General features: G+C 46.5%; 1 protein-coding gene across 2 annotated transcripts; it reads left to right on the top strand.

Annotated features, from left to right (window-relative positions):
- The first annotated feature begins 104 nt into the window (after positions 1 to 104).
- Positions 105 to 21,382, top strand: LOC148505620 (uncharacterized). Of its 2 annotated transcripts, none has more exons than XM_088447998.1 (11): positions 105 to 421; positions 3,978 to 4,112; positions 4,494 to 4,618; positions 6,285 to 6,353; positions 8,646 to 8,759; positions 10,856 to 10,971; positions 12,475 to 12,530; positions 15,884 to 15,936; positions 16,377 to 16,501; positions 19,724 to 19,880; positions 20,523 to 21,382. In XM_088447998.1, the coding sequence occupies exons 1-11, from the start codon at positions 137 to 139 to the stop codon at positions 20,527 to 20,529; spliced, it is 1,242 nt and encodes a 413-aa protein (XP_088304124.1). In that variant the 5' UTR covers positions 105 to 136; the 3' UTR covers positions 20,530 to 21,382. The 2 variants fall into 2 exon arrangements, with proteins under 2 accessions (XP_088304124.1, XP_088304123.1); XM_088447997.1 differs by having other exon boundaries at positions 20,486 to 21,382.
- The last annotated feature ends 243 nt before the right edge of the window (positions 21,383 to 21,625 follow it).

Genomic DNA, 21,625 nt, shown 5'->3' with positions numbered 1-21,625 from the left:
GAGCAGGACGATTATTTTAACTCTGACTACAAAGTTATTGTGTAATCCCTCTCCTGCCTGGGAGGTCTGAGCTGCTGTATACAGTATAGCAGGATTCAGCGTAGCCTAAGGAAGGTGTCACCAGGACTGAGCAGAGATGTCCGTGTTTATGTGGATATCCGTCACCCTGATCTGCATGTATCTGGTGAGATGGTACATGTGCTGGGTGCCGCCTGACTATAGGGGCAGGTACCCTGTTCCAGGACGCTGGTTTCACCTGAAGAGGCTCCTGTACCTGGCGCTGATTCACCTGGCTCAGAAGAAAGAGACCTCATATAGAGGACTGTTAAAAGCCCAATCTCAGAGTACAGGGAGAGAATGTGCTGGGCAGCGATCTCCTCGGGACCTGGAGAATGTGCAGGGACTGGCTGATCACCCACACGTAAGTCTTCTATCACAGGTATCACATGTATGAGTGTACACGGCAGGCACAGCAGTGCTTCTCGGTCATCCAGGGCCTGCTGGGGTGCAGCAGGGATGTCCCATAGTCCCCCGGGTGTCACATGCAATCACGCACCTGATGTAAGTGACCAAAATATTCTCTGTACAGCGCTGTGGAATATGTGTGCGCTATATAAATAACTGGTAATAAAATAATAATAATAAATATATATGGGGACGGTCACTGTAGTTGCAATTAGGCTCAGAGAACAGGTCCTCCACCAGCTGATCTAAAGGAAAAACCATACAAATATAAAAGTGAAAGTACTGTAATGCTAAGGTCCATGTCATCTATTCATGAAAGAGAAAGGGATAGTGTTACCCCTCATTCCCCAATACATCAGTGAGACCCTTTCCTGCTCCTCTATCAGTACAGCGTTACCCAGATGGGGTAGTTACTTTGTATCACGTCACAGATCACAGGGTGCTTGTGGTTACATGTTACTGACGGTGACTGTTTATGTTGTTGATCCCATGGGTCACAGGCGTGTGTCAGGTGCAGGCTGTGTACTCACTACAAGATCTTGTCTAACATAATAGTACAGTGCGTTCTACTGCATACCAAGGCCGGATACCAGGGTCTATGTACTGAGCCTTGGAGAGAGAGCGAATGGAGATAAACTACCAACCATTCAGCTCCTAACTGTCAGTTTACAAACACAGCCTATAAAGTGACAGTTAGGAGCTGATCGGTTGATACTTTATCACCGTCCACTTTATCTCTCTCCAAACATGGTTGCCTACTCTCCCGGTTCTGCCGGGAGCCTCCCAAAAATTGTGTGCAGCTCCTGGCCCCCCTCGACTGCTTGGGGGGCAACTCCTCAATGCGCCCCCCAAGCAGTCGCACCCACTTATCGAGTGAAAGTGGGCAATCCGGGGGAGTGGGATGACGCGTTTTGCGCTGAATTGCGTTATCGCAGCCCCGCCCCCTGCCTTACCATGCCAGTAATATCGGCATTATAATATATGAAGTGGGGGGGTGGGGGCGCGAGGACGTGATCGTAGCCACGCCCACTACTACACAGACCTGTCTGCCACCTCCCGGAGAAAATCAGTAAGTATGCCTCCAAGGCTTAGTACATAGATCCTACAGTCCGTAAAGTGACAGGAGCTAATTGGTTGGTACTTTTATCTCTCTCCAAGGCTTAGTACATAGATCCTACAGTTTGTAAAGTGACAGGAGCAGATTGGTTGGTACTTTTATCTCTCTCCAAGGCTTAGTACATAGACCCCTAATACTTTTGGGGTCCTGGGACACTTTAGACAGAGGGGCCCTCTCCCTCTTGTCAGCACTGTCCCCCCGGCTGTGCCCGCTGTGTGTGTGCCTCCTCCCCCTGCACCTCTATGAGGTGGCAGCAGCACCATCTGCAGCAGGGGGCAGGCTTTGGAGCGTCCTCTCCACGGGGGGCGATTCTGCTCGTGTCTCCAACCTCCGGCGCCAGAAGCAGCCCATCACACCGCTGCTGGGAGAGCTATTGCTGGCGGCTGAGGCTAGAGACACGAGCTGAATCGTCCCCTGACAGCAGCTCCGGCCGGGGGGGCCCCCTTACAGAGGGGGGCCCTGGGATACTCGCCCCCTGTGCCCTCCAAATCTGCGGCGTGTTGCCGCCGCTTGGAGCGAGGGAAGAGACCAGGTTCTCCGTCGGCCTCTTTTCCTGAACTGCGATGGCCGCCCTGCGTGACCCCATGGTCATTCGGTCAGCTGAGAATCACACAGATGATCAGTTGCTGTGTCCAAGGATGCAGCGCTGATCACTGATGCATGCAGGATTCGTGATGCCTCCTGCTGCATTACCATAATAGCGAGGACGGAATCGCAAAGCTGCTTGTATGCTGAATCAGGCCCAGAGAGCCTCCACCATCACTTAGCGACCACGCCGCGGCGTTTACATGGTCACATGACCACATCACTGATGGCTTGGCTGTGTTTGTGTTCATTGGATCCTGGGAGTTTAAAAGGCGAAGAAAGTATCCCAGCTGGTGATAGGCTCTGCTCCTGCTGTCTGGCCCCCGTGCTCCTGAAGTCAGTCCCGTACACTGCTAACTATGGGCCTGATTCAGAGCTGAGCGCTCGCTCTGAATCAGGGCCCTCCTACCTGTTTTTGGAGCGTCCTCATGGACGCTCGCATAGCTGTGGGTTACTACCCACAGCTTATGCGAGCGTCCATGATGATGGTCGCGATGGTCAAAGACCATCGTGACCATCGGGCTTGTGACGAGACCCTGCGGTAGGGTCTCGCTGCCGCAAGCCCAGGAGTGATTTTGGCTCTATCAGAGCCAAAATCACTCCCACTGACATCATTACTGATGTCAGTGGGGCCGGACTCAGATGGTAGGCGTTCCCATGGGAACGCCTCCGTCTGGCCGCCACGCCCACCAAAGGGGGCGTGCTGTCAGTCACCATCGACAGCACGCCCCCTTTGGTGCGAGACCCCGAGCGACGGATTTCTCGTCGCTCTCCGGGTCTCGCGCATGCTCACGACGGAGCTCCCTCCGCCAAACATCGACCCGCTTGCGAGCAAACTTCCCTCGCGAGCGGGTCTGAATAACCCCCTTTATTTTTGCCTTGTCATTGTTCAATGACTATGATTGTATCTGTATGCCGACCTCTGCAATGGTTATTGCATTACTCTAATTGTCTTCACCCCTCACTTTGGGAATCATTTCCTCAGTTACAGTATCTGCCCTCACTATCAGTCTATACTGTGAAAAAAAAAAACATTATACATATATATATATATATATATATATATATATATATATATGAAATTCTAAGTGGATTTGGCGCCAGTGAAATACCAACTTTGGTATACGATGCAGAGAAGCCCTAGAAACAGCGGGAGGGTGTCAGTTTCTATAAGTGGGAGGCACATATAGAAACCGTTGTAATTCCTACACCGTTCACCTGATTTGGATGTAATTACCCTCAAATTAAATCTGAAAGTCTGCAGGTAAATCACATCTTGTTTGTTTCTTTTCAAAGCCATTGTGGTGGTGACTAGAGGCCAAAATATGAAAATTCTGTCAATGTCCCAATATTTATGCACCTGACTGTATGACTATTAAAGTACATATAGTGCTAAGTAGTGCAGTAAATCAGTGCAATAAATGCGAATGCCAATAAATAAATAAAGTTAAAAATACAATTTAATCAAGCATTTTTAAAAACAAGGAAATAAATGACACAAGAAAAATGGGGATGCTGAATTGGGAGCTGCTTTCAGTAACCCATAGCTAATTCAGTAAAAGAGCATGGTATATAAAAGATTTTCTCATCGTTTTTACATTTTTTTTTATTAAATAAGTAATAGCTTATCTGAGTCATGGTTCAGAGGAATAAACTTTTCCTGGGACAGGATATGAGGTCCCCAACGCGTTTCGTCAGTAGACTTCTTCCTGGGAATCTTTTATATTCCATGCGCTTTTATTGAATTAGCTATGGTTTATTAAAGGAAAACTATTTTAACATAAGGTATTTCCCCGGCTTTTAATTTCAGGCTATAGACTCCGTGTATTTCACCGGATTCACCGAGGAGGATAAAAGCTTTATCATAACTCGCATCGCCAGGCGGCCTGGGAATCTGTGTGAAGTGTGGATCTTCATGAGGCTGGACGGAGTTGGGGATTTCCAGGTAAGTGTATAAGGAACATTTATAGGGACAGTGACATTGTGTGTACTGAGGCAGTGCTGAAATCCTCATGGTGCTACGCCTGTCCTGTTTGAGGCTGAAGTAGACTTTGCATTGTGTGACAGAGAGGATCTCGCTTTCTATGCATCTTTTATTCAGTGAAACAGGACATAATACAGCTCAGACAGAACTGTAATAGGGGAACACTGATCCCTACAGTGCCGATGCAAACTGAACATGGACAGGCGCTGCACTGTTCTCCCTTTGGTGGTCCCATGCAAGGCTCTGCAGGCCGCATGTTGACATAGCAGAGTCACAGGAGCTGCTGTGTCTGTAAGTGCTTGTCCTGACGGCTGACCATCTACTCTGTGCTTCTTTCTACAGCATCCTGCGCACCCCGCCACCATTATGACCGCCGATTCCGACATCTGCTGGCGCGGTGGGGGGCTCACCATGGAATGCAAGGAGCCGTACGCTACATGGACAATTTCATTTAATGGTTTATTAAGGTGCGTACAACAATCCTGTGCAAGTCACGCATGATGGGCCAAATGTAATAGGGTGTCAGTTTTGGTAAATTGCGAGTTTTGTGGTAAACTCGCAATTTTTCACAACTCTCCAATGTAATAGGGGTCAGGTCAATAGAACTCGCATTTTTTCAGTGTTACTAAAAATCCCCATTCTCAAACTCGCGTCCAGATGTTTTCACATTGAAAACAATCAACTCGCCCAATGTAATAGATTGTCTGTTTTAGACTCGCAAAAAAAAGTCCCCAAATATTAGACTTGTTTCAGGCTAGCGAGTACATCCTGAGCAGGGTCACAGTAACACAGAAACATGCACATATCCATGAGATATGTACATGTTTCTGTGTGTACTTATGTAAAATGTTTTAAATAAAAAAAAAATGACGTGCACCCCCTACCCAAAAGCATAACCAGCCCCGGGCTTTATAAAGCCTGTCCTGGTTCTAAAAATACAGGGGCCAAAATGGGTAGGGGGCCCCTGTATATTAAGAACCAGCACAGGGCTTTGATGAGCTGGTCCTGGTTCTGGAAAATCATGGGACAAAACGAGTAAGGGTCCCCTGAAAATTCCAAAACCAGCACCGAACTCTTTCTAGCGGGGGGATAATGCCACAGCCAGGGAAATCCTTTCACCTGTTTCCAAAGCATTACCCCTGACCGCTAGTCAGCCCAGGCCGGGGATCCCTGGAGAGTTGGGGACCCCCCCAATAAAGGGGTCCCCCTCTCCAGGGCACCCCAGGCCTAGACTGATAGCCCGGGGCTATCCCCGGCACCCTATGGTGGTGGGTGCCAGGTTGATAGTGTTGTGTAAATGAATGGGTTAAATATTCTCTTTAGTTGTGGAACTACATGTACCAGCAAGCCTCCCCCGCATGTAGGTATTTGGAGAACCACAAATACCAGCATGCGGGGTATTACGGGCCTGCTGGCACTTTTAGTTCCACAACTAAAAAAATATGTAAATAAACAAACATACACCGTGATAGTAAAGCTTTAATAAAACATACATGCACACTCACACTCACACTCACACATACTCACCTAGTATCCGAAGTAATCCATAGGGGTACCTGAAATAAAAATCCATACTCACCTCTCCTATGCATAGATCGTGTCCCCATGTCCAAGTAGGCATTCCAGGGGTTAAAACAAAAACCCGAGGGTACCCGATACCAAGTTGGACTGAGTGAAGGTACGTGTGTACACACATACCTTTACTCTGCGTAAATGACTGGGGCACACGTGTGCTCCCTCATTGAAGGAGCCACCAGCCAATCAGCGGGCATCTCCGTCAGAGCAGCTCGCTGATTGGCTGAATGCGGTCAGCCTGTCTTCCCCATAGACATCAATGGGGAGAAATCGCGACATTGTATCAATGATGTAACCACAAGGTTAATCTCAATTAACCTTGTGGTTACGATGTTGCGGTTCTCATCATAGACTTCAAAGGAGTCGCTCTCTAAGACATAGAGGGCGTCCTTACACCAGACAGTGCGATCGCGGAATTTGCATACCCGGCCCCTTTTGGATGTGAGCGATCGCGGCTTAGCGTCCGGGTCTGAATTGACCCCTGAGAGCTCACAGTACATTCTTAGGCCCTAATCTTATCAATTGTATCAATTATGGATCACTTGCCTTATATTTCAGAAAGGGACCATTCCGTCACCACGACAGCGAGGACGATGGCGAAACCGTACACGTGAAATTTACACTGCTGTGAGACAATACTTTCATGCTCATTTCTATGGGGGAATAATATTATAGATTTATTATTTATAGGGAAATATATAGTAATATCTAGTTAGCAGAGTTTATTGTCACCTTTGTGTAGACGACAGCGGCAGGTAACTGTGATTATACGGTCTGATGATGTGTTATTACTCTATGTAATACACAATGGCGCTGGGATTACATAGCACATCCCATGTATCAGGGTGACCGGCGCTGTACGATCAGTCACTGCCTTTATTATTCCTCCACGTTATTTTATATGTAACATTAACATCAATAATTCTATTAATTACTGCGGTTTGGGATAATTGGGGAAGTCATACTGCAAATGTCGTCTATAATCCCAGCCTGCTCGCAACGTGGCGGCAATGCGCATTGTGTATTTAAATTAAACATAAGAGCGACCAATAAAAACTCCATATGTTCCTTTTCTCCCCGTATAGCTGTGGTCGCAGAGCTCGCATTTAGCACCAGAAGACGCCGGTATCTCCCGCGTAACGCGAGATTAGATGACTATTCGCCTGCTTTTCATACCGTGCGTCTGGGAGATGCGGAGGTGAAGTAGAAGACAGGGCCTGGTGTTACTGTATGCCGCCATTATTACATGGGGACAGGACACCCATAATGAGGACGCAAATTGTGTCATTAGCAAAGGAGATACGGCTGCACTGCGTGCTCGAAAATAAATGTATCTGTATTCAGAGTTGGGACGTATCTCTGTGCAACCGCGTGAACCCCAACCCTTCCACATATGAAAGCAGCCGCCATAACTATCAGCGGGCATTTGCCCCATACTGTCTGCATTGCCATCACAGCTCTGAATAGCTGGCAAATCCGTCTACATACCCATGGCACGTTTCTCCTACGCGTAGATTCCCCTGTGCTGCCTACATAGCGTGCTTGCTCAAAGTTGCGTGTGCTGTGCTGAGAAGCGTGCGCGGTGCCTACAATGGCAAGATCCCTCCGCAGAACTGACCGGTGTTCACTGAACGTGGCAGAGCTTTATGGCTGGCTCTGCGGCCACGTGTCCGCCCTCGCCCAGCTTCCAGACAAGTAAGGGGCCCTTGTGGGAGAATTGGCTGCTCTCTCAGGAATGCTGAGGGCCTCACCCTAATCTCAGATATAATCTGATTGGTTGCTATGGGCAACATCTCCACTTCTAAAAAGTCGCACTTTAGTAAATATACCTCCTAGGGTGACGTGCAGGCCGGATCTGTTAGTAGCAGACAATGGGGTCTATTCAGGCTTGCCTACCCTCCCGATTTGGCCGGGAGCCTCCCGATTTTCGGGTGCCGCTCCCGGCCCCACGGAAAGGCAGGCAAGCCTCCCGGAAGCTTTCGACCCTCCCGACCTCCCCCCTGAAACAAACGGAAACAACCGCAGCGGGGGGCCGGTGATGCGATTCGTGCAGAATCGCGTCATCGTGGCCCCGCCCCCTGCTTCACAATGCTGAAAATAACAGCATTGTGAAGAGGGGGCGGAGTCACGATGACGGGATCGTGCATCCTCGCCCCCAGTGTGCCACCAAATGGCCGCCCCCACCCCCGGCTCCGCCCCCAATGTCCGGCCCCGCCCCCTGCTACTAGCCGACAATCAGCTCCCTCCCGGAAGGCTGGAGCTGATTGTCGGCAAGTATGGGTCTATTTACTAAGCAGTGTTAGGAGACAAAGTGAAAAGTGATGAGGTGCCAGCCAATCAGCATCTAACTGCCATCTCACAGGCTGTGTATGAAAAGTGACAGTTAGGAGCTAATTGGCTGGTACCTTATCGCTTTTCACTTTGTCTCCTAACACTGCTTAGTAAATAGACCCCAATAACCCTACAGGTGCACGATATGATTACATACACCGGTGTTGCCATCACTCCCCGCTGTTTCCTGCGTCCCATCTCAGCTGACATCTGCAGTCCAGAAAAATGGCTTCCCCCCTACAATCCCTCCTGCCCATTTTCCTATAAATGTCTGTCACATCTGTAAGAGAACAGTGACAGGAATTAATTTACATTATTTAAAATGTAATTCCAATCATTATAATTTCTGTGGTCAAAGCCATAATTGCAATTTAAATAGAATAAATTTAGACAAATGGAAGGCAAACTGTGGGTCTCCAGCAGCTGTAGTACTACAAGTCCCAGCAGGTCCAGTCAGCCGCTGGCAGCTGGCAGGACATGCTGGGGGAGAGAACATGGTTGCTTAGCTCTGCCATAGACAATTTATTATTTTCTGCAGTGAATTATGCTGAGCACACTGACGGTCTCCGCCTGTGTTACCACTTACAGCTGGACGGCCACCACCGACGTGTTCGACTTCGATTGGGACTTACACCCCGGCACGGTCGCACATGCTCTGGCCCTGGAGGACATGAGCTGGGAGTTCCTGAAAGTGATAAAAAAGTAAGAATAACATTTTAGACAGAGGAAGACGCTATAGCGCCGGATAGGGGCGTATCTATAATGGGTGCAGGGTGTGCGGGGAACACGGGTCCCTGAGTCCACACAACCTGCACCCATAATATTACTTACCTCTCCGGAGTCCCACGTCAGTGCGGGGGTCCGGCGCTGTAAAACAACTGGAAAATGGTCGCGGCGGCCATTTTCCCTTCGTTAGTGCATGCGCAGTATTTCCCGGTGACCTGTGCATTCATTATAGACTCTGGGCACACTCTAGTGCCCAGAGTCTATAACTCCGGCGCTGGCCACGCACAGCTGAGTGCGCTGCCGGGCCGCCGGGCGGGGAGGAGGGGGCCTGTATCGGAGACTGCACACGGGCCCCCTCCACTCTAGAAACGCCCCTGGCGCCAGCATATACAGCGATGTAGTAGTGTAGTGGCAGGTGGGGAGTTTGACTGGGGCGGTACACCTGTCAAACCGTAACGCAGGTGTCCTAAGGCGAGCTCAGGGAGGACAGAAACCTCCCGTGGAGCAGAAGGGCAAACTGTGTCTGATCAATATCAATGTTTAATATTTGCACCCAATCCGGTGTGTACACAGCAAAGGTCTGATTGGCTGTTTCATGTGTAAATAACGCTCCTCTGATTCAGAGACGGGCGCTAGTGACGCTGATGCCGCCGCTGTGAATTTGTATGCAGCAGCTGTGCGACAATATGCAATTGACGAAAGCGCCGGGATTTGCATTGAGATGCCCACTTGCGGATTCGTAAATCCAAGCGATTGCGTACAACTTTGCAGCATCGGAAGCAGATCAGTCGATTATCGAAAGCCTGAGTAACCCTGCGGTCGCGCAGAATGGACGCAGGAGCCATATTATCAGCACATGGGATCGCAATCGCAGTCTGCAACTCACCCTAATAATGGTCGCAACACGCCTGCATCTGACCCCTCCACTCCCCCGTTACCTCCCGCAAACGGTCCCTGACTGTCAATCACACTGCGCCCAAATCCTCGCTGCGACTGCCGACGGTAATGAAACTTGGCGCTTGCACAGTGCGACAAATGCGCAGGCCACTGATAATCGCTCAACGGCGTAAACGCCAGCGTTGCGTCCATCAGGCCCAAAGTGAGGCGATTATAATATAATTGTACACTACACATAAGTTCCCCTAGGTGTCACTGCTGCTATTGCTGCTCATGAAGAACGACATACTAACTAGATACTATATAGAGAGATACTATATAGAGAGAGCTACCTGTACACTACATTATGCCGACAGGTACATGTCACGTTGTTCATGATGCTGACTTGGAACATGTCAACACTGACAAAACATCGACATATTCAAAATGTCAACACTTAACCTATAAATGTGGACATGCTGACTGCATCCTGATAGCGTTGCCGGTAACGCAGAACCCCAAACAAGCATACATTTAGGGGGTCTATGTACTAAGCTTTAGAGAGAGATAAAGTACCAACCAATCAGCTCCTGTGATTCTTCAAACATAGCCTGAGACATGACAGTTAGGAGCTGATTGATTTGTACTTTATCTCTCTCCAAAGCTTAGTACATAGACCCCTGATTCTGAAGCCCCATGTAAGAGCCGTGTCCTCGCCGGTGCTGTATGTAATGTGATCTGCCATAATTATCATATTAAGGATTGTCCGATCCGTTCATTGATATATGGAGCGCAGGGCATTCTATGACAGACAGTTTTATCCTGTAGTGTGAGATGTCCTTTGCAGTGTTGTATACAGTATATCGCTGCTACCAGGCTCGTCTATTTATTAGTCCAAGTCAGTGACTTGGCAGGCGAGAAATACATTCACCTAAATATGGCAGCATACACTGAGCAACATCTGAATGCTTTCCAGACCTTATAGGAAAAGGAGGAACACGAAATACATGACTGATAGATATTTGTGCTTAGGTAGATAATGATTTGCTGCCGAGTGTTACTATAACACAGAAGGATATTACATGAGAACCAATAACAGGAACATGAGAGGCAGAATTGTGTCCTCCCGGGGTTTGTGTGTTCTCTGTAACTAGGTATAAAGGTTCCCATATGATAGGGATTTCCCCTTGTTGCAGATCTAATGCAGAACAGTGCCGCTATGAGCAATGGGGAAGTTATGCAGCAGAGCTGACAATCGACGGCCATGAAGAGGTAGAGATGTGTATGAGAGGCATTCGCAGCCATGCATATGGTATGTACTGTAGCCTATAGATTTACTGTAACTTCCCAAACTCATTCCTCTAAGCCCCCGTACAGCCCAGGCATTAAGGATATCCATTCCTGAGCACAGATAGTTATATCGAAATGACTGAGGCACCAATCATCTGTGCTCAGGGCCGGTGCGGGGGAGTTTGGCGCCCCCTATAAATATGCGCCGTCCCCCCCATTTCTTACAGAAAGACAAAGCGTGAGGAAAAAGGGGGCGTGGTCTCTCAAGAAAGGGGTATGGTAATACAACAGTATTATTACCAGTAATGTATATACACATATTCCGCAGCACTTTACAGAGAATATTTGGCCATTCATATCAGTCCCTGCCCAGTGGAGCTTACACTCTATGGGGGTCATTCAGACCTGCTCATCATCCTGCACGCTCGTATATGCTGTGGGTGGTGACCCACAGCTATACGAGCGTCCAGGAGGACGCTCCATTTTAATGGAGGTGGGCCCTGATTCAGAGCGAGCGCTCTGGTCAGAACATCCGGCTCTGAATCAGGGCCTATGTTCCCTACAAACAAAAAATGGCAGCCGCTCAATCAATCTAGCAGCACTAATCAGGTGCATGAAAGGGAGGGGTCATACTAAGTAGAAAAAGGAGGGGGGTTTAACCCCATATTGTTCCTCAGCACACTGAATAGTACCTGCAACAATATATGAAGACTATATGGTCATAGAAATCAGAAATATTGGTTGCATGCATTTACAAATACATGGGAAGCTGCTGGGCCATGTCACGGCTTCTCTGTCACTAGCAGTCCATAACACTAAGGAGTTCACATCTGGGGCGCAGTGCACCCCAGAAAATGTCCAGCCCAGAACCCCCCCAGGGCATCACACGAAAAAAGGAAGAAGGGTGACAGTGCAGTGTAAAGTATAGATGTGTAAGACTAATTAATAAGTGATGAAAAAAGGGGTTAAAATATATGTGAATTATTACATGAAAAAAATACAAACATAATATGTGATGTAAAAATGAACTATGTGTATAAAGTGGTGATGCCATGAGGGGGCCCAGCCACACCAGCCCCGAGGGCCATCCAGACAGAGTCATTATACTACCGCAAAGCGACCTGCTATTTATGTGCGTTCAGAGGGGGCGGAGATTACACTCCTCCCAAATGCTCTCATTTGCAGACCCCAAAAAAGGGTGGAGCAACTGAACTGAGTAGCGTTTCACAAAAAAGTGGGCATGATTGGTTGGAAAGTGGGCGTGACTGGCTGAGTTGGGAGGGTCAGGGGTGGGGCTCATCTTTATGTCCACAGAGACCAATGTAATAAAAAACATTAATATATACAAATATGGAGAGATGGAATAAAGTGACCCCCTACGCACCCTCATTCTCACCACTAGAATAACTTGAAATGGCGTTTTCCAGTCCAATATACAACGTACACGGATAGCTGCACGCAGGCGGTGTAAGTTATTCTCCTACATGAGGGGCTGCTCATTTATATCAGTTTCTTTCTATCAAAGGTATCAGAGACTGGGCAGAATTTCACCGATATGTCATGTTCTTAATGCATTTTGAGGTAGGTATCATATAGTAACAAGTATTACTGGTGGAACTATGTACTTGTTACGTGTGGTTCATGCAATAGTGTCATCTGTCATTTATTTATTTGCAAATACATATTTTACAGTGTTACAGTGTTAGTGTTACAGTGTTAGTGTTACAGTGTTACAGTGTTATAGTGTTACAGTGTTACAGTGTTATTGTTAGAATGTTACAGTGTTACAGTGTTAGTGTTACAGTGTTACAGTGTTAGTGTTACAGTGTTACAGTGTTATAGTGTTACAGTGTTAGTGTTACAGTGTTATAGTGTTACAGTGTTACAGTGTTATAGTGTTAGTGTTACAGTGTTACAGTGTTATAGTGTTACAGTGTTATAGTGTTACAGTGTTAGTGTTACAGTGTTACAGTGTTATAGTGTTAATGTTACAGTGTTATAGTGTTAGTGTTACAGTGTTACAGTGTTAGTGTTACAGTGTTACAGTGTTACAGTGTTATAGTGTTACAATATTACAGTGTTACAGTGTTATAGTGTTACAGTGCTATAGTGTTACAGTGTTACAGTGTTAGTGTTACAGTGTTATAGTGTTACAGTGTTATAGTGTTACAGTATTATAGTGTTACAGTGTTACAGTGTTATAGTGCTATAGTGTTACAGTGTTATAGTGTTATAGTGTTACAGTGTTAGTGTTACAGTGTTATAGTGTTACAGTGTTACAGTGTTAGTGTTACAGTGTTACAGTGTTATAGTGTTACAGTGTTAGTGTTATAGTGTTACAGTATTATAGTGTTACAGTGTTATAGTGTTAGTGTTACAGTGTTACAGTGTTACAGTGTTACAGTATTATAGTCTTACAGTGTTATAGTGTTACAGTGTTATAGTGTTATAGTGTTACAGTGTTACAGTGTTAGTGTTACAGTGTTACAGTGTTACAGTGTTACAGTGTTACAGTGTTAGTGTTACAGTGTTATAGTGTTACAGTGTTACAGTGTTATAGTGTTATAGTGTTACAGTATTATAGTGTTACAGTGTTAGTGTTACAGTGTTATAGTGTTACAGTGTTACAGTGTTATAGTGTTACAGTGTTATAGTGTTACAGTGTTATAGTGTTACAGTGTTAGTGTTACAGTGTTATAGTGTTACAGTGTTACAGTGTTATAGTGTTATAGTGTTAGTGTTACAGTGTTATAGTGTTACAGTGTTACAGTGTTATAGTGTTATAGTGTTACAGTGTTAGTGTTACAGTGTTACAGTGTTAGTGTTACAGTGTTAGTGTTACAGTGTTATAGTGTTACAGTGTTATAGTGTTACAGTGTTAGTGTTACAGTGTTAGTGTTATAGTGTTACAGTGTTATAGTGTTACAGTGTTAGTGTTACAGTGTTACAGTGTTATAGTGTTACAGTGTTAGTGTTAGTGTTATAGTGTTATAGTGTTACAATGTTATAGTGTTATAGTGTTACAGTGTTATAGTGTTACAGTGTTAATGTTATAGTGTTACAGTGTTACAGTGTTAGTGTTAGTGTTATAGTGTTACAATGTTATAGTGTTACAGTGTTATAGTGTTACAGTGTTAATGTTATAGTGTTACAGTGTTACAGTGTTACAGTGCTCCAATATCGCGAAGATTACAAATTCATGAAAAAAATGAAAAAAGGAAAAAATAACATGCAGCACCCGACTTACTATATACCTAATATATTACACATGAACTAGGAAAAAACATATGTATCTACATCTTTATTATGTTCCTGTGATACTGTGTGACTATGAGCCTGGAGCTATTACACTTTATTAAGGCAAAACCATTTTTTTTTTGCCTTTAAACTCGCAGCAAAATAGCCAGAACATCTGCACTTTCTGATACTCGCAGACTTTTGGCCTTAGGTGTTTTTAGAGGCATTTATCCACATTGTGTGCCTGTATGAGAGCCACACGCGGCAGCTTTGTCCGCACAGCGCACTGTACTAGGCCGTCCAAGATGAACAGAGTAGCACGGGACTGAGGCCCTGAGTCAGAGCCGGATGCTCTGACACAGCGCTTGCTCTGAATAAGGGCCGTCCCTCTGAATTTAAGAGCGGCCTCCTGGCCGGTCGCATAGCTGTGGGTGACCACCCACAGCTATAGCGAGCGGCCAAAATGATGGTCGCGATGGTCAAGACCATCGCAACCATCGGGCTTGCGACGAGACTCTTGTGGTAGGGTCTCGTCTGCCGCAAGCCCTGGAGTGTTTTTGGCTCTATCAGAGCCAAAGTCACTCCCACTGACATCACTAGTGATGTCAGTGGGGCCGGCCCCAGAAGGTAGGCGTTCCCATGGGAACGCCTCCGTCTGGGCAGCCACGCCCCCGGCATGCCCACCAAAGGGGGCGTGCTGTCAATCACCAACGACAGCACGCCCCCTTTGGTGCGAGACCCATAGCGACGGCATGCGCACTTGGCCAACATCGACCCGCTTGCGAGCGTTCAGCGCCCACTAGCGGGTCTGAATCAGGCCCTGAGCCAGATCTCCACTTGTGGCTAAATGGGTGTAACTGGCCGGCAATGGGTCGTTCACACTCAGGCCCTGATTCAGAGCCAGACGCTCTGACAGAGCGCTCGCTCTGAATCAGGGCGTCTTTTTTTTTTATGGAGCGGCGTCCTGGCCGCTCACATTGCTGTGGGTTGCCACCCACAGCTAATGCGAGCGGCCAGGATGATGGTTGCGATGGTCAAGACCATCGCAACCATCGGGCTTGCGACGAGACCCTTGTGGTAGGGTCTCGTGGCCGCAAGCCCCAGAGAGATTTCGGCTCAAACAGAGCCGAAAGCTCTCCCACTGACATCACTTGTGATGTCAGTGGGGCCGCCCCCAAACGGTAGGCGTTCTCATGGGAATGCCTCCATCTGGGCAGCCACCCCCCGCTCCGCCCACCAAAGGGGGCGTGCTGTCACTCAATATCGACAGCACGCCCCCTTTGGTGTGAGACCTGGAGCGACAGATTGCCAATCGCTATCCAGGTCTTGCGCATGTGCACGACAGAGCCAGTTCCATCGTGCGCATGCGCTCTGGGCCATCATCGACCCGGTTGCGAGCGCTCAGCGCTTGTGACCGGGTCTGAATCAGGCCCTCAGTGTGTTTGCTGCGGGTGTGTAAGTGGAATTGTGGCCTATTCATTGATAAGTGTACGCAGAGATCCTGCCTCTGAATACGTCCGGATCTCCGCGGCTATTATCAAACACGCAATGCGGACACTTTGCGCGCGGCAGTAAATCAGGCCCAATGTCATTACGTCACTGTTACAGCTGCGATATTTACGCCATATGTACAGAATACGGGATTAATCTGATGCACTTATCGCTAACTTCATTTCTTCTATTCCCGATCTCCCCAGGATGGAACCTTTGTACATTTAAACATCGTCAGCCTTCCACAGTCCACTAACCAGTAAGTGAGACTGCACCAATGGACAGGACAATTCAGAAGCTCATCTGGGTTCTGCGGCTGATGCAGGGTTGGTGCAAAATGGACGTAAATCAGCCCAAAAAATGTGTGCAAAAATAGCGTATTATACCACATATACAGGGCTGGGGATCCACGTGCGCCTAGCTCCCGACAAGTCATCTGACGCATGCCTATACATGCTCTGCGCGCCTCCTAACGGGAATCTGCACATAGTTAATGAGCTGCATTTGCATAAACACCTTACTGAACCTATGTGACAACGCCCTTTCTCACCCTTGTTCCACCTCTCCGAGATGTGCAGAGCATTATTACGCTGCCGTGCGCTAAGCACAATGCTGGCACACGGCTCCCTCTGCGTCAGCCGCTGTGTGTTATTACGCTGCCGTGCTCCCGGATTATTAACACTGACGCACTCTCTTCAGCTTCATTGTAGGCTATGTGATCCAGAATGGCAATAAGGCCGGCATAGATTGGTCCGACGCCCACCTCTTCCACATAGCGGATGACCGGATCATTAACGACAATTACCGGATCCGTTTTACAGCAGGTGAGTCGGGCTGGAACTGAGGGACCTGATTCAGAGAGGGACGCTAATGCATTCGCCAGTGCAACCGATGCCTCAACAGCGACTGCGGAAATATGCGATTGCTGATCTCAGTCTAGCGCTTGTGCACCAGTGCACGGCGGAGCGGGTCATACGTATCTCACCTGTCTATTACCTCTTTGCACGGACTTGCTCCTCAGTTGTGCGTCTCACTTTGGTTATAGTGTACTAGGTACTTAGGAGTAACGTTTTGGCGCAGCTAAGTCAAAAGGTCGGCTGCATGCTAAACAGGCCAATGCGATTTGAGGATAGGTATATGTGGACACATATATATATATATATATACAGTATATATATATATATATATATGTGTGTGAAAAAGGATTTGGGTGGGGACCGCACTAGTCACTCAGTAGGTCATATGTTGAAATAGTTTAGTATTTGATAATTGAAACCAACATAATGGTCTTAATAGCAATAAATTATAATAAGACTTTATACTGTGGTTGGTGGTGCTACCAGGTAAATTTGTAAAAATCACAATTATATTTTGAGCGAAGAAGCAAAAGAACAAAAAAGTCTTACTGGTGCACTCTTCAGAAAATAGGATGAAAAAAATAGGAAGAATTAATTAAGGCAGAAAAGATACATTTAATGAATATAATACTTAACCTTTATTAAGTCTCATTAAAAAGAGAGAGAGACACCAGGTAGTGTATTAATAAATTTACATCTAAATACCTGAGGTCTCAAAAACATAAACATATAAATGAAATAACTTATCCAAATAAATTTTTACACACAAAGAGATATCTTGGCGAAAATATTCAATACCCAATTCTTTATGTCATCTGGTACTCAATAGATTTATCATAAATAGACAAAAAATTGGGATAAAAACCCATCATCTTTGGATACTTATACCCCTTTTACACCGGAGCTAAAACCCGGGTTTTTGAAGGGTTAACCCGGGCAGCTCCCTGGTGTAAAAGGGCAGAGGGTTGGATCTCCGGGTCGAGTGACCCGGCAATCCAACCCAGGTAACTAGCAGGGTTTAACATGGGCGCAGCCCGTGAAACCCTGCTATGGGAACAGCGCACTCCGGGTCACGAAGACCTGGAGTGCGCTGCTAGCCGGCCGATTGGCCCGGCTTCAGTGGCGCTTGGAGATGACGTCATCTCCAAGCGTCCACTTTCACTCCGCAAAAGCCGGGTCTATGCAGACCCGACTGCGGTGTGAGCGGCGCTGACTCGGAAATATCCTGATTCAGCGTCGGCAAAATTCCGGGTCTGATCCGGATAGGAACTTTGTTCCAACTCCGGGTCAGACCCGGAATTTAGGTGGAAAAGGGGTATAAATGTGTAAGCAGAATTGTTGCTCCACCAAATATTGGTGTAAACGTATCAAAAAGAAGGTAGCCGCATATAACCAAGATCAGACTTAATATACACATATAAATATGACAACATCAAAAAGTAGAAAATTAAGAAAGATCTATTTTGTCGTTTGAGTTCACTCCGACAAAATATTCACTTGACCGAGGTAATTGAATTGAATTGAAGATTGAGATTAATACTCTGAAACAAATAGATAAGAAAAATCATATGTGAAAGTATCTGTGTTCTGAAAGTGATAAATGAATTAATCACAAGATAAATGGATTGTAATGCTCAATTTATCCAAGATAATTGACAGAGAATTTCCAATTCCATGAAGCCCTGTGAGCATTAATTTCTAATCTGTTGATTAAAGTGCACAGTGCTTGCAATAATCAGTATTGAGTAATCTATACATGATGTAGACCCCAAATAATCATAAATTGAATCACAAGAAATTCATTTATATATGCATATCTCATTAAAGTACAAAGGCCCTGATTCAGAGCCGGACGCTCTGACCAGAGCGCTCGCTCTGAATCAGGGCCCACCTCCATTAATATGGAGCGTCCTCCTGGACGCTCGTATAGCTGTGGGTCACCACCCACAGCATATACGAGCGTGCAGGATGATGGTCGCGATGGTCTTGACCATCGCGACCATCGAAGCTGCAAGCAAAAGCCTGCGGTTGGGTTTTTCAACCGCAAGGCCAGGAGTGATTTTGGCTCTATCACTAGTGATGTCAGTAAGGCCGGCTTCAGACGGTAGGCGTTCCCTTGGGAACGCCTCCGTCTGGCAGGCACGCCCCCGGCACGCCCACCAAAGGGGGCGTGCTGTCAGTCACCATCGACAGCACGCCCCCTTTGATGAGACACTCCGAGCGAAGGAAAGTCCTTCGCTCGTCGGGTCTCGCGCATGCGCAGTGGGGACCATCGACCCACTTGCGAGCGGACAGCCGTTCGCGAGTGGGTCTGAATGAGGGCCAAAGTGCTTGCATAGAATCAGTATTAGGTAATTAGTGCATATAAACCATAAACAAGAATAAATTAGATCCCATGGATTCAGATATATATAAAAGTCTTTTCTGCCTTAATTAATTCTTCCTATTTTTTTCATCCTATTTTCTGAAGAGTGCACCAGTAAGACTTTTTTGTTCTTTTGCTTCTTCGCTCAAAATATAATATATGTATGTGAACCATGTATCAGATCAGAGCACCTTAAAGTGCCATAGAAAAATACAAAGTGCTAAGTGTTGTTCGGGGAAAAGTACATTTGTGGTAAAAACATCGCACAATTAGTAAATAGTGAAAGGTAAAACATTTATTTTTGGCCCAATAGTTGATAAAGTATATATTAAGCACATAAATTGAGAAAGATACACATTTATTTAAATACAGCTGTATATATAGATTAAAAAAACGAAAACAAGAGACATCAAAAAAAGGTAAAAGACAATGGTTCTGAATGAGGTAGATATAAGTGCATAAATAATCTAAAGACAGATGCAAGGCTTATCTTGTTTTTAGAAGGAGAGGTTCAAAGTGTCAATGTAGTGCAGTCACCCAATGCGTTTTGTCAATGGTTAACTTTTTCAAGGGGGAGACCCATCACCGGGTATACTTAACCTACTGGTGCAACTACAATTCACTAGCTACACGTGTATATATATATCTTATATTGTATAATATTACATTTGAAAAGAGACAGGAGGCAGCACTTATAGACTGAGAAAACGACATAACATTACGCCGTACATAGGTTTCTGTCGTATAGACATACAGGTCATGTATCCAGCCCTAACTCATCAGGAGACAGCTGTCCTCTGCCTGACCTGGCTCCTCTCTCCTAGGGGGTAAATCGTACGACGTTTCGGCCACGCTGGACCCTCGGAGCAGCCCGCTGGTGTACAATGGGAAGCCGTCTGTCGGAGACACGCATGAATGTATCGCTGCGTTCACACTGGGCCTAGACTGCAGGGGGTGGGGCTTAGTGGAATGTTACTACAGGTAAGTAAATGTTACATTGTCTCACACAGGTCAGCGTAAGCCGCACATACAATTTACTAAGCAGATTCCTGTGAAACCAGCTAAGTGTGAATGTACGGTTATCTGAGATAGCGTGTGAGGGGCGATCTGCATATCTCTGCCCACAATACCCTGTAGGCTCTCTTTGCTGGCTTTGTGGGGCAATACACATTACCTTTGGATATCATTATATACGATGTAAGGCAGTGAGGACCTCAGGTATGGGGTCTACATACACCCTCCAGTCTACAAAATAATCATAAAATCCCTTTTAGATCAAAAATTCAGCCCTGATTGGGGATCCAAACCCATTGCTGCTACTATTTCAGTGGGAAGGGGATGTGACACCACAAATTCTAGCACAAGTGGCCATCACTAGACACCCCCAGGGACCACCTGCAAGCCAGCTCCTCAGCCTTATAATAATACTCTCTTAAGTTAATTGTTTGTTACCATGTAACTTGCCAGCAGCCAATAAATACAGGTTTTACAATGATACAAATCTTCCGCCTGCGATGAGGAATACGTTTTATCCACATCTTTCACTTGTGATGATGTTTATTTACTTTCCATTTCTGTACTTTCAGAGACAATAGATGATGTGTCTCCCCATACTCTCTGCAGGAATTAGAATCTGCTTCGGGGGCTGCGGCTTCATAGCTGAGACAATGAGACGCGTTTCACCGAGCTCTGCTTTCTCACCAAAGAAATACACTGGTATCGGTGCTACCCATGGAGGACAGAAGATCATGTGACTCACCAAGTCCCCATGTGCCCATGGAGGAGGATGTCCCACCCGCTACACACATTAGTCATCAGCCAGGTGCTAGAGGTCAGAAACACCTAGCCGGGCACAGGTGCATTCATTCCTAGCTGACGCATTTTACAGATACACAGGTGGTCTGGAAAACATGAATTGTTTGAGGACTGGTTATACTACACCTGTCTTAGACTATGCAAAATGTGATAATATACACAACTGAAGACGTATTTTTATTTTGTAACATTTGTACCGCTATACAGCATTGGAAGTACCACAAACATTGTTATTGTCTAATTTTGGCTTATTCCTAGTGAGTTTTTATATTGGGGTTACAGGACCACAATAGTTCCCCTTATTGCTACCTTAATTCTGATTCTCTCTCCCCTCACTAGGGGGTTATGTCACCACAGCAAATAATACAACCAAACCCCAATTACAAGCATTGATGACTGGTCGTGTAACAATCTGCTGTATCTGCTAATTCAGGTGACTGACTTATTCCATATAGGTCTATTTGGCTCATTCCTGCAATTCCCCTCCTCTCCCTGTTTTGCTGACTCAGAGGAGCCTCAGGGCCTGATTTAGAGGCGCTCGCTATTTGCGAGCGCTCGCTCTGAATCAGGGTGGGGTATTTCTTTTTTTATTCCGGCCTCCAGGCCGCTCGCTAAGCTATGGGTGACCGCCCACAGCTTTAGTGGGCGGCCTGGCAAAGGTGGCAATTATCGCGACCATCGGCATTGTGAGGAGACCTTAAGGTAGGGTCTAAGCACTTGCAATGCCGAGTGGACTTCCTGCTCTAATAGAACAGGAAGTCCACTACTGACATCACGAGTGATGTCAGTAGGGCCGCCCACAAATGGCAGGCGTTCCTTCGGGAATGCCTCCGTTTGTGCAGCCCCCCCCCTCTACCCGCTTACAAAACGGGGCGAGCTGTCGATCAACAATGACAGCCGCCCCATTTTGT

The sequence above is a fragment of the Taudactylus pleione genome, unplaced genomic scaffold (assembly GCF_031769625.1).
Source record: "Taudactylus pleione unplaced genomic scaffold, aTauple2 ptg000447l, whole genome shotgun sequence".
Classification (NCBI taxonomy): domain Eukaryota; kingdom Metazoa; phylum Chordata; class Amphibia; order Anura; family Myobatrachidae; genus Taudactylus; species Taudactylus pleione.
This window is presented reverse-complemented; position numbering and strand designations above follow the sequence as displayed.